This window comes from Centrocercus urophasianus, unplaced genomic scaffold (assembly GCF_019232065.1).
Source record: "Centrocercus urophasianus isolate 14NV4802_14NV808 unplaced genomic scaffold, USGS_Curo_1.0 seq_13, whole genome shotgun sequence".
Classification (NCBI taxonomy): Eukaryota; Metazoa; Chordata; class Aves; order Galliformes; family Phasianidae; genus Centrocercus; species Centrocercus urophasianus.
Window position 1 is genome coordinate 29853511 of NW_024884475.1, and position 17569 is coordinate 29871079.

At 38.4% G+C, this 17569-nt stretch overlaps 1 protein-coding gene across 1 annotated transcript in view; it reads left to right on the plus strand.

The window, feature by feature from the left end:
• The window catches only part of PPP3CA (protein phosphatase 3 catalytic subunit alpha), a 189831-nt gene that overhangs the window by 126300 nt on the left and 45962 nt on the right, over window positions 1–17569 (plus strand). The window contains exons 3-5 of the mRNA XM_042812207.1: window positions 8349–8473; window positions 15850–15961; window positions 16903–17048. Of these exons, the coding sequence (XP_042668141.1) occupies window positions 8349–8473; window positions 15850–15961; window positions 16903–17048 (383 nt within the window). The remainder of the gene's footprint in view (window positions 1–8348; window positions 8474–15849; window positions 15962–16902; window positions 17049–17569) is intronic.

Sequence of the window (17569 nt, forward strand, 5' to 3'; positions counted from 1 at the left end):
TGTGGAGATGGAGGATTTCTTTGTACTTTTATGTAATCACTGCTATATCCATGAAGTGCTGGTGCCTTTTGTTTCGGCTTTATTGGGGTTAGGACTCATGCCTCTGAGAGAAGTATTCACTGGGATGAAATTAAATCCTAAAAGTTTAGTTAAATCATCATCAACAACAACAAAATCACATTATATTGCGCAGGAAAGCTACAAATTACTTCTAATGATAAATTGGTCAATCTGGAAAAATGTTTTATAACAAAGTATTGGAGGTTTCTTCAATGAGATTAGCAAGGTTGAAGTATTCTCATGACAAACCTGTATGTTACTTGATTGACAGCATTACAACCTAAGCTGTAATATTGTCAAAAATATAGTTACTAAAATAATACATTTCCAGAATAAAACACAGCAATGATTTTTATTTTTTTCCTCAACCTTTTGAGAGTGGTCGTATTTCCAATGGAACTGTGCACATCTGAGCTTCTGCCTTCTTTTGGCAGCACTGTGCATAAGGCCAGTCTGTGCCTGCTTCTTGTGCAGGACTTCCTTCTCTATCAACAGGATTTCTGGTGAGTTGGTACTTGGGTGAAGCAATGTTGTGTTGTTCCCTTTTTGTCTATTCTTGCCCTTCCAGTGAAACATTTTCCTCATAAGTGATCCCTTTGATGAGGTTATTTGTGGAATAAGAATTGTTCATAGATACTGAAGGAGCATCAGACAAAGATGATGGCAGCATTGGTGCTTTTCCATTGGCTATGAATATACTCAGAGGTAGTGTTGATCTTGGAGTTTGGCAGAAGAAGGTTCAGTTGGTCTGTGATGCACGTGGAAGTGGGTACTGCCTTTTTTGTTTCTCTCCATCACCTTATTCAGAATCTTCTGGTGTATAAGTGATGAGAAGACCTTTCCTCATTGTTTTTTTTTTCTTAATAAAAATACAGAGAAGAAAATACAAATGAACAGATTGCCACCCGTTTTCTTGTACTATTCTGCTGTGTTCTTTGACCTGGAATTGAAAGTCTCTGTTGCCTTTCCTACTGCTGTGACACATGCTTATTCTCCTGAAAAATGCAGATGTTGTAGCAACTGTTTTACTGCAGTCAGTGGAGGCAGTTTCCTGAGACCTGCTGTTTATAGTCTCTGCTTTCCAGCTTTGTGTACCTGGCCTTTATTTGGAGCCACTGCAAATAATTTTATAATGCAAGAGGAAAAGTAGCTTTGTGGAGTTGGTTTTGTTTGTTTATTTGGGTGTTTGTTTGTGTGTTTGTTTTGAAAAAAACTTCTTGCTGAAGATGTTTTTGAAGGCATCATTTTTGTTGCTGGCATGTCAGGGTTTTGCTTCCTCTGTTCCCAGGGAATATTAATGGCAGCTGTCCTGAAGGTCTTTTCTGATGCACTGTTTCCCTTCATCATTCTTTTTTCACTCTATTTTCTCAAATCAAGTGTCATTAATTTGTTCAAGCCTTCAGGAGAGGGTGGGAGAAAACTAACTCCTGTTACCAGGAATGAGCGTGGGCTAATCTTTGTAGACACCAACGTTTCAGTTGTTCACAGAACAGAATGCAGAATAGCTTCCTCCTGTGGTACACAGTAATCAGCTTTTTCCAAGGCACAACTTCCTTTTGCTCAGTTAGAAAGAAGTAAAGACTGCAACCAAACAGCACAGCCAAATGTGACACTGGGTGATGCATTTGCTATTTCCTTTGCTGCACCTGTATGGTCTAATAGTTCCCAGCTTTATCTTTGGTGAGGCAGACCTGTTTTTAAAAATATTTAATTGCAGTTTTATTAATGCCAATTCTACCCTGCTATAATAAACTCATCAGTTTGTATGCAGTGATTGAAAGAAAAAGATAGATGAAGGTCTATTATAATGTTGTTAGATAACCAGGTATGAATATGAATGAGATCATTCCTCTTTTGGAAATACAGAGCGGTGTTTTTCAACACGCTTAGTGTAACAAACATTTCTATGAAAGCTCACTGTGTCAAGTCTAGCAGATGTTTTCTTAGGATTATACATTACTTAGTGAGCTGTTTAAATGCTTCTGACTTTAATTTGAATAAGTCTGCGAGTTCTTTAAGCATCTCTCATGAAGGGAAACAAAATTCCATGACTGTAAAGCAAAATATATAGCTTAACCACTGTGTTTATATTGAGCAGTGCTTTAGTGAGCAGGAGTTCCTTCCTTTATTTTATACTTCTCCTCCCTCCTTGTTCTGTAAAAAGTAAAGAAAAATCAGTAAATTTTTTTGCAATAAAAAGAATTGCATGGAATAAATCTGGTATTTGTTCTGCTGTGCTCCTCAGAAACATGTACACTTGGAAATGAAGTTCCTTCAAGACCAAAGATTAGCTCTCGGAAGCATGTGCTAAGTAGTGGAATTATAAGCAGCTAAGCATTTTTAAACAGTGTACAAAGAAAACCCCTGTGCAGTTTGCAGTCTGCATTCTGCAGTATAATTTCATAGGGTGTTTTCCTTTCTCTAGATTTCAAGTATTTCATGCTTCTTTCCTGAAGCACAATCTCTGAGCTCTGTGCGGACATTCCAAGCTTAGTGAGTGGAAAGAACAAGTTTTTAAGCAATGCCTTTGTTTCATTATTGTTAATTAGCATAAACATACGAGTTTGCATATGTTGCTTCTGATGCTGGTGATGATGTATTGCGTATGTGCTGCTAATCTCCAGTGATACTTGAAGAGAGGGGCATAATCGTGTAGTACCTGGAATGTAAATTCATCAGAAACATTAATAGTGTCTTAATATCAAATCATAATGTAACAGCAATTAAATATTTACATGATAAATGAGAAAAAATTACAGCATTTCCAAAATTCTGCAAAAGAAAATTTTTGAAATGTGTTCAATATATTATAAATAAACATTATGTTCTTAATATCCAGCTGTAGTCAGAAACCACACTAAATATTCTGTGGATGGAGTTTATACATAGTGAAGAGCTTTTTGTTGCTTGAATTAAAATATCTGACTTATTTGTGCTGATAATCAACACAATCTAGATCACTGTTCTTCTTTTTGGCTTCTCTAAATATGATATGATATTCTCTAAATATGATGGCAATACTGGTGCTAAGCTTTGGGCTTCTTTCACTGCTTGTACAGCTTGAACTTACTGGATTTTGTTCACCATTGTTTGTTCATTGACATAATTCAGAGGGGCATCCTCTCTGAAGCCATCTGAAACATGAATTCATTAGGTTGACAATTTCGTAAGGAAAAAAGTCCCTTTTCTCCTCTGTATCCAATTTCCACTTTCATAATAAAATGGTATTTTATGCACAGTTTCATTGGGAAATTTCTAGTCCTGTAGTGCAAGATGGTGTTGTGTATGAACAGACCTATTTTAACAAGTAGGAGAAAGTGCCAGTAATAGCACGGGAAGACCTGCCAGTTTGAATCTTCAGGGAGTACTGTTTTTTCTGCAAAAACTTCCTCAACAAAGATGAATATCTAATGAGTCCGTAAACAAACAGCACTTCCTAAACCTCATTGCATCAGTGAATTCAGTGTAAAACAATTTAAAAGATTTCTTTATGTAGTGTGTAGGCCACTTGTGGGCTTACTGTCATGAAAGTTAAGTAGATAGACACTATCAGCATATCAAGTTGTACAAATTGATGGTTAATGAGCTTCATGCCTGAATTGATAAATTGGTAAATCAGAGGACATGTTGTATTGTTAGAAAAAATGCTGTTTTGAAGGTGGCAATTGAAGGTTACAAAGAAAGTTGTAAAGCACTAGATAAATTAACCAGCCCATTTTGGGGGGAAACAGCGGGGACAAAAAGCTATCAGATCTAATTATAAGCTGATGAGGTGTTCAGGAAACATCTAGGTGTGGCCATTAGGGACATGGTTCAGTGAGCATGGTGGTGATGGGTTGATGGTTTGACTACATGATCTTAGAGGTCTTTTCCAACCTTGTAGATTCTATGTGCAATCCTAGTAGATGACATACTGTGCAGTGCTCTTCTTGAACAATTTGTTTTGTACAAACACAGCTGCTTTTAACTGAGATGTTAATTAAGAATTGAATTTCCTGCTTTTGCTGTGCTGTTGGAGAGGTTTTATTTTGTTATCATTTAAGGGAAAAAAGTTAAATATTTTGCTGAATATGTGGTTCAGTCACAAGTGTTCCAGTGTCTAAAGAGAGAGCATTCATGAGTATGCAAAGGCAAGTTTTCAGCAAAATGAAAAGCATCCATAGATGCAGTGGCAATGCTTGTTTAAGAGTAAGCACGAACCTACAACAAATAGTTTGCTTTCAAAATTTTCATCTGTAACATGAAGGGGGAAGGTGGTGAACTTATTGCAATGTAAAGCAGGTGTGGTATGCTGTGAGCTGTTTGTGAGACTGGACTGCAGTCTCACAGTGAGAGTGATCAGAAGCTCTGAGACATGAAAGGACATAGCAGAGCAGTGACTGATGGATGCTTCTGCCTTCATGAATGGAAATACAATTCCGTCCTCACCAAATGAAAGATGAAGCATTGATTCAGCTGCCTGGGAAATCTTCCAGGTATTATATTAGTAAGGGTTTACTGGTGGAGAAGAAAGAAGGAAAAACTATAGCTCTAAAATCAGTTAATTTCAAACGAAGGATGGAGTTACTGTGTATGGTTCCTAGCACATTTCTCCTTAATTTATTTCTGAATAAGACCATCCATCGGAAGGTGGGTATGCAGACTTAATGCTGAAAGGATGCTTCAGGTCTGCATGCTCAAACCTGGAAAGTGTGGGATCCTTAAGCTATTTCATGCTATTCCAAAGCAAAATGCTGATTGGATTACCTACGTGTAACATTGTGATCTTTCAGTAGGAATTCTGGGATTTGATTGTGTAAATTAAATCCCACTATTAACTCTCAATTTTGAGCATCTTCTCTTGTGCCCACCACTTTTACCTGCTGACGTTACACTCCTATTTTGGAACTGCTGTAATTGCTTGGCAAGATTTGGTTTGAAGGCTTTTTAGCTTTCTCTTTTGTTCTTCTATATATTTCTGAATCTACTCTCAAGTATGGAAAAATAGGCTGCTCTGTGTAAAATGCCTAGAGTTTTCATCAGCTATTGACTCTCCAGTCTAGTTTGGAATTTTACAAGTCATGGGATTGCAACACTCTGGTGTTATTTATGTCCTTCTGTACTGGCTTGTGCTCTGCTTTTCTGACTTCCAACAAACTCGTGGACATGCATCTACTTGAAAAAAGCCTTTCAACCCATTGGTTTCTCTGTCATGATGTCTGTTTGTTTACATGTCCAATCACAGAGAAATAAATACTTAGTTGTTTTTTGGTGCTTTTGTGAAAGAGCAAAAGTTAAATCCCTTTCAAGTCTTTCAATTTTGTTCAACTTCAGGCTTTTTACAGTTGCAGCAAATGGGGGCGGGTGATAATTAGGAGAACTGCACAGTTATGTAAGGGAAAGCTTGCTGCTGGAGGCTGGGCAAGCAGATTGCCTGGCCATCAACACATCACGTGTCTTCCATCTTCCCACAGTGTCCGTGCAGAGGAGTGCAGTTGAGCAACGTGCCTGGTTTCGGTAGATGAATTTGTTCAAACAAAAAACATGATAAAAACACTTTTCCTTTGGCGTACACAAATGTAATTTTATTTTTAGAGAAATAAGAGTGTTTTTATGCTACTAGAAGGTTTAAATTGTGATTATTTTGTGTAAATGTTTGCACTTGTTTTTCTTAGCCAGAAATTCTATCAGCTGATGACTACAACGTGAAGGCTGTCATCTATAACTGATGAGGAAAAATCAACTTGGGAAAAGAGATTATGCAATATAATGAAGCAATGATAACAGTACTGTATACTAGTTAGTGGGGAAAATACTGTGTTGTTATAGAAAGCTGCTCAGCTAACCAGCACTCGTAAATTGCCACCAATTTCTCATAAACATTTATGGAAGCAGTGACTGCAAGATCAGTGCTTTTTATGTGTTTTGTTAATTTTGTTTAGATAGGTTTTGCATGGTGTGTCCATGTTACATTGATCCTGTTGTTAACCTAGACATTCAGAGGGAAGTACTGTAAGTAAATAGTGTAATGTGACACTGAGCTGAAGTGAAAGACAAAGTATAGGGATCTTGCACAGCCAGTTTGTTGAATATGGGGTTGCAACTGTTATTCTGGATAATCCTTTTTTATTTATGGGGAGATGTGACTTTTCCAGGGCATGAGATAAGTTTGAGGTATATTAATCTGTGATGGAACAAAACCTTTGGTACTGACTTCCAGATTTTAAAAGTTCAAATGAGAATACCACTTGACAACAAAAGCTCTGTTACTTGAAGGAGAATATCTGAAGTCTAATGACTTTACTGTTAGCAGCAAATAAGTTGTGTTGCTGATGCAAGATAAGGTCTATCTTTGTCACCTGGTTTATTCAGCCTCTTTGTTATCATTCTTCCATTCTGCAAATCACAACTTTTGAGTTGCTGAAGGGAGAGCCAGTTCTGTGTAGGGCGCTTTGAAAGTAATGCCTCCTATGTATTCCCATAGAAACTACATCAGATACAAAGAGCACAGTAACACTGTTTGATGGAGCACATTCTCAGCTACAGAACATTACTTTTCATCATAGTCACCATCACTAGCTGATTCACATGGAGGAGCTGACTGAGGTGCTCATCATTTTGTGATCTAACAGCTGTGCATGGCCATCTGGAATGTGGCTTGTCTTTCATGTCTCTGCCACCACTGCTGAAATGCACCACCCACTGCTTCAGTGTGCTCACATCCACTCTTTAGGCTTCAGCAAGTGTCGATGAATGTCAGTGAGTGCGGTTTTTTCTACATGGAGGAATTCAGTGACACACCTTTGCTTCATATGCTCTCCTACATCAGATGCCATTTTGTGCGACTGTCCCTCTGCTGCCATCTGTTGTACAGTAACAAAACGTACAGGATATTGCTGGGAAGGTTCAGCCTCTATTGTCGTACAACCACCATCTGCCTCTGATGTAACAGTGCAAGAAAATAGGAGGTATTACTCCTATTTTATATGAGCAGCCCTCCTAAAAAAATGGGAGGCATTGAATTCATGCAGGCTTCTTTGCCTTCGCCTGAGGCCTGTGCACTGGAGAAGCTGCTTTGCATTAGAAGCTTGTGAAAATGTGATAAATAAACAGGTTTGTTACCACAGTGTTGTTCACTTTGGAAATAGAGTAGCATTGGAGAAAACATTTAAACAGGACCAGCCTAAAATTGATATGGATATTGCCCTACTGATGGCTGTGTTTGACAGATGTTATCAGACTGCTCTCGTGGGAGACTGAGCTGCAGAGGTCTTTATCTCTTCCGTTTTCAGGCCTGAAGGTTGTTAGTGTTTTCTTTGTCAAAGCTTGTTGCCTGAAAAGGCCTGGTCTTGACCCTAAGTTGGGTGTTTGGTTGTTTTTTTTTCCCCATCTCCCTTAGTTAGAGGAAACAAAACAAAGCAAAACTAACTAGGTTTCGACACAGCATTGTTAGTTAAACTTCTATGGGAGACTGCAAAAGCCTCTGCTTCCTTCCTGAAGAGGTTTAAAATCATCCACCAGTTGGGGAAAGCTGAAGTTTCACAAGATAGCAGAGCCAATCTGTTAAATCTAAGATGTACCAAGAGCCATCTCCATTTAGCCTGGGCTGCACATCATCTGTGCTGTCTGGTGTTGTTTTTGGGAGGTGTTCTTTTTAGAGCTTGTTAGACTGACTTTATCCCAATAAAGCGAAACAATTCTTAATCATACAAGGTTAAATAAAGTGGTAAGGGTGAAAGTATGAAAAATCGGTGTTGTCTTGTTGAAGACATGCTTTAGAAAAACAGGCCATTTTCTTCTCTGGTTTCTTCCCATTCTAAAGAAGTCCAAAATTAGTCAGTTGCAGCATGAGCATACACAGGATTGGCGTGCTTCTCCTTTTGTAGAAAGGCTAGTCATGTTCATCTGAACTTCAGACAAGCATAGGTATGGTGGTGAAAGAGAAAGTAACCTCGCTTGATCAATAACCTCGTTTTCTCTTCAGACCATCTTTTGCTCATCTTTTTGCCATCACAGCTGTTTTGTGTTCTGTTGGGTGTCAGAAGAAATGGACAGAAATGTGAAAATAAATGTAGTTCAGATTCACTTGATAGCTCTACTTTCATTAGTTGGTCACCTTTTGCACGCTTAAGTGGATTCAGGTCCTTAAAAAACACCTTTTGCTGAACTGCCAGTTTTCAGTGATCACTTAACTAGAGAACCATACACAATGTTGTCATAATTTCTTACAAGAGACTGACCTCAGAATGTGGGTGTATAAGATGATTATAACATGGTTACACTGAATATTACTTTTTTTTTTCTTTCAGTTTGTGGAGACATCCATGGCCAATTCTTTGACTTGATGAAACTGTTCGAAGTGGGAGGTTCTCCTGCCAACACACGGTATCTCTTCCTGGGGGACTATGTGGACAGAGGGTACTTCAGCATTGAAGTAAGTTTCTTATGTCTGTTTTTGACTGTGAATCTGCTTGCAGACTGTTGTATGTATTTGGCATACTAATTTAGTGAGTTCAGGAATGCTGAGGCTCTTTGCAGACACCACCATGAGCAAAAGAGGTCCGTGTAACGTGTCACTGAGGTGACGTCCAGACAAATCCCACTCTATCTGTGCTGGAAAGATGATGAAGGACAGGCCTTGGTACTTCTAGTGACCCTTCTAGGACAGCACAGAAGGCAATCTGCTCTGCAGCTTGCACAAGTTAAATAGAGTGAATACACAAGAACTATTAGGAAAGAGATGGAGGAATTAAATGTGTAACTCACATATAGTTGGACTCCCTGATGTTTTTTCCTGAGTTATGAAATGGAAGGACTAGGTCAGGAGAGAGAGAACAAAAGTAAGCAGATAACACACCGTGCTGGGAAGATTGGCTTCTGTTTAGGTACAGGTTGTGTGGCACATGATCTCTGGCTCTTGATTTAGCACTTGAATCCACAGAGCAGTGATGCACGTGTGACCTGCTGAAGGTGCTGAGACCTTGTGCAGACACAGGATGTGGAATGTGGAGGTCAAATTATAGTATCATTAGTGGCCTTGTGAAGGAAAGATCTTGCCCAATGTCCCATCCAAACCTTTTACAAGAAGAAAGTCAAATACTGGGCATAAGTGCGTTGCTGCAGTGCTCTCGAGAGAAACTGAATTTGTTCTGTTTTGCTGTTTGGTTTTGCAAACTGACAGTTGAGGTGCTCAATTGTCAAATAAAATCTGATCTAGATAAGTTCATCTGATCATAGATGATCTGGTCACTGAGTGAACCAGTCAGAAAGCCTTGTAATAGCTTTTGAGTTACAGCTCAAGTATTTTCTCTGTAAAATTTGGACTTGAACTTCCCCCCCAAGATGAGGGAAAATACCAATCATATTAAAAGCAATGTTGGTCCTGTTATACATGGTTATGTACCTGTTGATAAGGTGGCAGCTTGCATTGATGTTTCATTTTGCAAAGCACATTTTAGTACACTTCTGTCTTATCAATATAAAAAGCATAGTTCCAGGCATCTGAATTACTTACGTGTTTGTAAAATGGATCAGTGCATTGTCTAGCCAGTTCTATTTTTACAGTATGAATTGCCTTAAAAATAAGGTTCTATAAAACTGCTTCTGCTTTATTGGCTGATTTTAAAACTTACTTTAAAATGCTAACAGAATCTTTGGGAGGTGAAACATTCTACACGTAGAAAAACACTGTTCCAAGTGCAAAAGCTCTAAAAACTCAAGATCTGCAAGGTTTTTGTCCACCTATTGTAAATCATGAATATAGGCAGGATTAGTCTTACGCTGGAGTCAAAGCTTCCTGCTTTCTTTTGAGGTGTGTTTTCTTGATCCCATCTCACAGGTCAGCTGTGGGTCAACCCTTCACTGTGTGGCTGCTGGGGGAATGCTGGGAATGTGGAAGGGGGCTTCACAGGCTCGTTCTACTGTGCAGCTGAATCCTGAGCTGCCATTTTTCAGATGTGCCAGCCTCATTCATATCTCCTGAAGACTTGGACTGTGCCAAGTTGTATCTGGAAGATTTGAGTTTTGTTTCCATTTCTTTACGTGTTTTTAATACAAGAGTTAGGGCAAATGATCTGCTTCAGTTTTCAAGTGCCCGTCCAACAGTTTGCCAGAATTTATTGCAGAGCTATTACTGACTAAAGATGAGCAAGTCATATAAAAGCAAAATAGCTTATGGGTGGGGAATAAGCCCCTTAAAATAATTCATTTAGCAATCTGCACATACATATACTATATTCTGCATTTAGATTTTCCATTCTGGAACACTGCTTTTTCACTGGGAGCAGTGCTGGCTCCTATCAGCGCAAAGGAAATATCTGAACTGTCACTTACATTATTCCTTTTTGTATGTAGGGTTCTCAGATTACTATTTTTTTTGGTGCATAACTGATTCTCTCCACCTGTCACCTTGATTAAAGAATGCCTGTGAAAGAAAAGGCATACTGTTTCATAACTGTATTTGGATTTACAGCTATGCATTCAGGCATGAACTTAACAGAATAAGTACTGACAAGGAAAGGAAAACAGGAGGAATGTGCTTTGGCAGGCTTGGGGATGCTCTGTAGAGAAGAAGGGGTCCGGAGCACATTTAGCAGGCCCCTGCCCTTGCCAGGACTTCGTGCTGGCTTAGAGGTCCTAGTGGAAAAACGGTCCTACCGTGGCTCAGTGCATATTTCCACCACACTTATACCCTCTTTATTCTGTCTGTTGGCTCCCTTTTCTGCCAGCATAGATGAAACAACTGCAGTTCTGGGGTCTTTCCAAAATAATTAAGTAGGTGGTCCAAGGTAGTAATCACAAGTAATACAAGCTTTTTAAAATCCCCTTCGGTTGCTGTGCGATCTCTAGTGTAAAAGTGACACCATTGAGCCTAGACCTAGCTGAGTTCTGGCAGTGGGCGAGATAATCCCTGTCTGTGGGCTGGAAAGCATTTGGGATTCTTCTGGATGAAAGGTGCTATATAATGCAAGCTATTATCATGAAGAACAGAAGAAGAAATTGCATTAGGTAGGTGGAAAGCATTTGATAATGCAGAGGGAAAAAGAGAAAAGTGTTTGCGTAAGGCACTCAGCAGAAATGACAGTTCTTGCTGCACTGAGCTTTTGATCCAGGGGTTCAATCCTTCATGCGCGTGCTCTGTTTTTACCAGGCAGAGTTAGCAGCATTGCTTGAAGAGAGCATTTTAGCCTATAAGATTACTTCTAAGTAAGTTGCTATAGGAAGAGAGGGAGAGAGACCAGTAAAGAAATTACAATGGCCACCACAAAAAAAAACAAAAAACACACAAACAAAAAAAAAACAAAACAAAAAAACAAAACAAAACAAAACAAAAAACCATCTAAAAACTGTAGCTAGAATGAGAGGAGCTCTCTTGGCACAGACCAAATCTTTATCCCTTAGCTGTGCTGTCTTTTCCACATGGTCTTCTGGCAGAGCTGACTATTTCTTCACTTAGAATAACAGACTTTTGCAAGCTGCAGTATCTGATGTGGTGCACTTGCTTCCTCAGCTCTGTAGCTGATAACCTTTCCAGACTGCTTGTGTACTGTTCCACTGTTCCAGGGTTTTGGCTGCAGAGTAGAAACCTTTCAGCTTTCCTTTTCAGACTAGGTTATGGTCATGGATAAAATAAATATTTTAAAGTAATTTTAAAATTATTTTTATTTCTAAATCCAAAGCATAGTTAGCTCATATGTGGGTCTGCTGGAATGAGTTGGAAGGAAGAATATCTGATCTTTACCTGAGTCTGAAGGCTGTTTCAAAAGTCATATGTGACTGATGCAGTGTAGAGTATGCATGTAGACTGCTTTTCATTGATGTTTGAGAAACAGCCACCATAGTAAATACCAAATATAATGCATTAATGTTATGCATTAATATTAACTGTTGGAATTCTCTTCCTGCCCCATCCCTCATAAAAACACACAGGCTTAAATTTGAATTGAATATCATGCAATCTGATCAGTTTTGACATGAGTTTTGTTGAGATTAGTTGAATTAAACAAAATGAACAGAACTGAAAATGTGCATACTTTTTCATATCCCAAATACAGACTGAAATTCCAAAATGGAGAAACTGCTTTTGTTGTATGTCTAGCAAGAAAAAAGTGAGGTGTTTGCAGAGAGTCTGAAGAATTTGGCTATTGATCTTACATCAATTAGAAAAGTATCTTACACTGGCAAAAAGACTGTCTGTAAGTTGACACTGAAGATCTGGTTGTACTGCCTTACTGTCTGTTTCCCAGCTAAGCCTTGAGAGAAGAGATCATCGTTTATGTCCCAAAAGCTGGAGAAAAGAAGAGAAAGGGTGGGAAATAAATGCAAAACTGGTTGCAGTGAAGTCAGTGCAATCTTTTCTTATTTTCGGTGGTGTGTGATGCTTTCTTCCTTGTCCTCAAGAAATGGGAACTCAGAAAAGGATTTGCATCACTGGATTGTTTTGGCTACAGACGCTATGAAGGAGTTGTGCTGTTACTCCACAGTTCACAGAGCAGTAGAGACCTTTGTAATGCATGGCTCAAGTTATCTTTTCCAGTATGAATTATGTTATGTTTATTCACACTGAACTTCATCTGCTGGGGGAGTGCACAGTGGCATCAGTCATTGGTAGAGAGTTATTTTCTGTTACTTTTATAGAGCCACAGAGCTAACAGTGATCTTCAGCTTTCACAGAATTGGCTGTGCACACTTGTCAAAGGAGCATACAGGAGGCAGAGGGCTGTGCTATCATTAGCAGCAATGGTGACTGTTTTTCATCATTACTTTGAGTGCTTAATATGAGATTCACGCAAAAGGTTTGGGGCTTTTGTTTTCCCTTTTCAGAAGGTGGGGAGGTATCAAAGTGTAAGAAAGCCCCAATTCAGCATATGACAAAGGATTTAAATCCCTTGTCTAATTTGAAAAATGTGCATCTTTGACTTACACAGCATTTAATTGCACAGACCTTTTTTTCCTGGTGATGAAGATGCCACCTCATATTTGTTTAGTTTGAAAGAAAAATCTGCTAATTAGTTCTTGTTTATTATAATAGTGTGTTACTGGACTCCTTAACAGAAAAGAGAAAAAAATAAAGGATTTATCTAAATAAAATAAGGCTTAAATATGACAGCACTGAAAACTACACAAACTGTGAATGTTGGGATTATGCTACTTGAATAGTGGCTTGGAAACGCAGAACACTCTGGACTGCCTTGATTTCCCCTTTTCTGTCTGGTTCTCTTGAATGCTTCCAAGGAAACCATGGAAGAATAAGAGTGTGATTAAGCAAATATAAGTGATCTGTGCATAAGCAAGTAACAAGCACACACAAAAAAATTAAAAGATAAAACTTAGTTTTCCTTATTTGCCTAGCTTTCTAGACCTGGATGATATTTTAAGTATCTTGTGCTTACTTCAATTTTGCCAGGACTTTATGAAACTGTAAACTTTTAAAAGAAAATCTAAGCCACTCTATTTCTTAATAAAGCACTTCATCTTTCCAGTAGTCATTGTACTTTCCCAAATTATAAAGTGATTTTGGCAGAACTAGAAGCTCTAGGGTAGCTTCAGTATAACTTCTTGCAAGTTAGAACTTTTCATGTATGAATGGAGGCATTATTTTAGTCATCTTGTCTCACAGCATTTACATCAATTTTTTGCATTAAGTAATAAGTTAAAAGAATTTGAGTGTTCCAAGGGTCCTTGGAATAATGATGAAACCTATCAATTATTATCAGATTTAGAGAATTCTGCTGGTGACAGAGGAGTCCAGGCTTCCTTCCCCAGCAAAGTGAAATCCTCAAAGATAAGTCTTTTCTTTCTGTACAAGCTTCAGAAAGCCTTCCCTAGGGACGCTCTTCCTCATTGTTTTGGGCCATACTTCATAGAACTATCTAGGTTGGAAAAGACCTTTATGATCATAAAGCCCAACCATCAGCACATACTGAACCCCACCACTTGGCGTGGCACTAAAGGACATTGCTCATGCATTTCTCCAGGGATGGGGACTCTACCACTGCCCTGAGCAGCACATACCACTGCTCAACCACCCTTTACGTGACAAAATTCTTCCTAACTCCCACCTAAAGCTCTCCCGGTGCACCTTGAGGCCATTAAGTCCTGTGACCTAATGCTCTCATTTCCATCTGGATGATGATCACTGTAGTGTTCCTGGCATTGGGCCATCTCTTCTCACTGCTTGGGGTGGCAGTAGGGTCCAGTGGATGGAGAAAGTGATGTGAGCTCAGGAAACTCTTCCTTGTTTTCCCAAATGGGAAGACTGAATTTTCAAGTCCTGCCTGTAACTTCACTACTTCTTACCTTGCCTATAAAGCCTCAGAATAAACAAACAAATTAGGAAGTCCAGACAGCATCTAGATGTTTACGCGTAATAAATTCAACATAAAGTGCAGTATTATAAAACTCCTGCTGCTATATAATTATCTGTAGAGAGTGTGAATCTTAGCACAAATATAAAAATTTTTTTGAGATGATGACTGTTTAGCAAATGAGAGCAGAAATCGAAATGTTTAGATATGATTACCATAAATTTTCTGTTTCTTTTTATCAAGACATTCTGAATTGTAGAAGAAAATTCATACTATACACATTTAAAGGTGTTGAACTGACAAAAATGATGATTTGTGTTAAACAGAAACCACTACTATAAGTACATTGAGTTTCCAAGCTTTTTGTTATTAAGGTAAATAAATTCCCCTGGCGGAATGAAGGGGGGTATTAGTGGACAGCTGCAAATGCAAAATATACCTTTTATGTCTTGTGCAACAAATCTGCATTAAGTGAATGTTTAAGAATGTTTAAGAAAGGAAGGGTTGGAGGAAAAACTGTTCAGACCATTTTCATAGCTCATGTTTCCTGAGGCCATCGCAGCCCCTGGAGAATTCTTCCCAACAGCAAGCTGCTTGCCTCGTTAGCGTTGGGAAGACTGAACAGTGAACTCTCCTGGAGTGACATAGGATGGCCATACTTCTATCAGCTCTCCTGGAAGCCAGGGCCATCATGTGCACGTGATAAATATTCCACAAAAGTTGCAAGTATGCTCATCTGTCAAGAGCTATGTTGCCATGCCAGTTTTGGCTCAACACAGCTATTTTATTCAGGTGGTCTCTGGAGGTCTGAGCAGAGACTAGCTCCTTCAAGTCCTATTTGTTTTAAAACCATGCTTTGAAGAATTATTCTCTCAAATAGAAATCTTCTGGTAAACAGAAGGCTTTTCTGAAGCTTTGGAGTAACTTCATTTAACACAAGGGCTTGGTGGATTTTTTTTTTCTCAATCACTTGCACAGAACAGGATTAAGTGAATAATAACCAAGTGCTTGTTACAAGAGGTAACAGAAATTGTAGCACTGGAAGCTAAGGTATTTCCTGAAGTGTGGGTTAAATTGTTCTATGGCAACTCTTTCTTCAATCAGGAAATGCAGATCTTCCTGTGAAATTGTTTCCACTGCAGATTTCTGTCTGACCTTCCAGGTGGAGCACACTCGTGGTGTTTTAGGGATGCACGACACTGCTTCTTGAAAACTCTCGCAAGTGAAGGCTGAACAGGGATTTACCCAGTGTGAGCAACTGCAGTACAGAATACTGACAGTAGCTTCTACCAGTCCAGATTGAAGCACAGAGAAATGTTTGAAATGTATCTGTGAACAGTGACATTTAACTGTTGAAAGTAAATGTTTCACATAACTACTACTTTTGCTTGCTTGACTTTTTTTTTCTGTTTTTTTTTTTTTTTTTCTCAGTTTGAGAAACACAGTGATTGAATTTCATAATGGATCATGAATTCTGTTTCTCTGTCTTGTTTCTGCTTTTTAGTGTGTGCTGTACTTGTGGGCCTTGAAAATCCTTTACCCCAAAACACTGTTTTTACTTCGTGGGAATCATGAATGTAGACATTTAACAGAGTATTTCACATTTAAGCAAGAATGTAAGTGTACCTTCTAACTTTTCTTGTCTTAACTCCCTATTCAACAGCTTCAGTTTGTTATTTTGTATTTGATGCTTGCTTTATACCAATAATTTTTAAGTCACTTAATGTTTACATAATGTTAATCTGTCATCCATGCTCCCTGAGAGGGCAATCATCCTGGAGGGTCTGGGGAGGGTGTTTCAGTGGTGGAGAGGGGGATTAGACTCAGAGCTAATGCTGCTTAGAAACATGGCATGTTCACATTTACCTTGTAAGTATGCTGACACTCTTTTTGAGGGAATTCTTTTTCTTTGTTGCAAGAAGAGGTGCAGTGACACACAGAAGCTCATTAGATGTAGACCTTTACTTGTGTAATTAAACATTTTTTTCCCGTGGTTGTAAACTGAAGCTATTGCCATAAGTCTCTGTTGCCTGCTTAGCAGTGAGTATAAAGGAAATGTTAATTAGCTTGAAGGCTTCATGGTTTGCTGACTTCAATATCTGTATTGGTAAATTAACATTTCAGCTTCATTGTACCACCCCATTCATTTCATAATGGTATTTCTGTAGATAATTATTTATAAGGGACTGAGCTTCTGATTACTTTGAGAGCTTTGAGTGAAAATGTAGTAGCTGATTATCATTCAGCAAACTTTATTAAAGCTTGTTATATAGATTTCATGGCAGACAATAATAGAATATAAAATTGTTTATTTACAGTATTTTGGAGAAACATCATAAACTTTGCAGAATTTTTCACCTTAACTAGAGAATAAAGAACTTTTCCTCCAATTAATAACAATAACCCCGAAGATTTTTTTTACGCAAAGGAAGTTTTGGTGCAGTCCTCAGTACAGGAGAGTAGTGGCAGCAAGATGAAGGAATTAAGCAGCATTCTAATTTCTGGTTTCCTTTCAAGTGTTGATGGCACTTTCTGTTATCATTTTAATCTTTAAAAGGTAAAATCAAATATTCAGAACGAGTATATGATGCCTGCATGGATGCCTTTGACTGCCTTCCCTTGGCAGCTCTGATGAATCAACAGTTCCTGTGTGTACATGGCGGCTTGTCTCCAGAGATCAACACCTTAGATGACATCAGAAAAGTAAGTATGAGTAGTGCTCAGGTCTAATGAGTGAACAGTTAATCACTGACAAACAGAATGTGAATCCTTTCTTGCTTTCCTTCATGTAAGATGCTTGTATGTCATTTTGATATTCGCACTGACCTTATTGCCTTTTAAAGGTCTTTTTAAATAGAGCACAAAAGGAATTGCTGTAATTAGTGCTATGTTGTTTTATTGAGGTGAAGAAATCGCCAACATCCAGTAATGCACAGAACTTAATCATCTTTGTGTTCTGAAAAAAAACTAATTGTTAGGTGAGTAAGTATGTAGGAGCAAATGAACACACAGCATTAGTTTCGTGTAAGAAAGATCTGTTAGCACATTGTAAGAGTACTAACTGATGGTTCCTTGCAACATAATAGCATTCTGCACTTTCTTGGAGAAAAGAAAAAAAGGCAGTTCTAGAAAAAAATTCATGATACTTAAGGCCTATAACAGAAGTTGTGATATTGTAATATGATAGCAGTGAGTATAGTCAAAACTATTAAGAAACTTCTCAT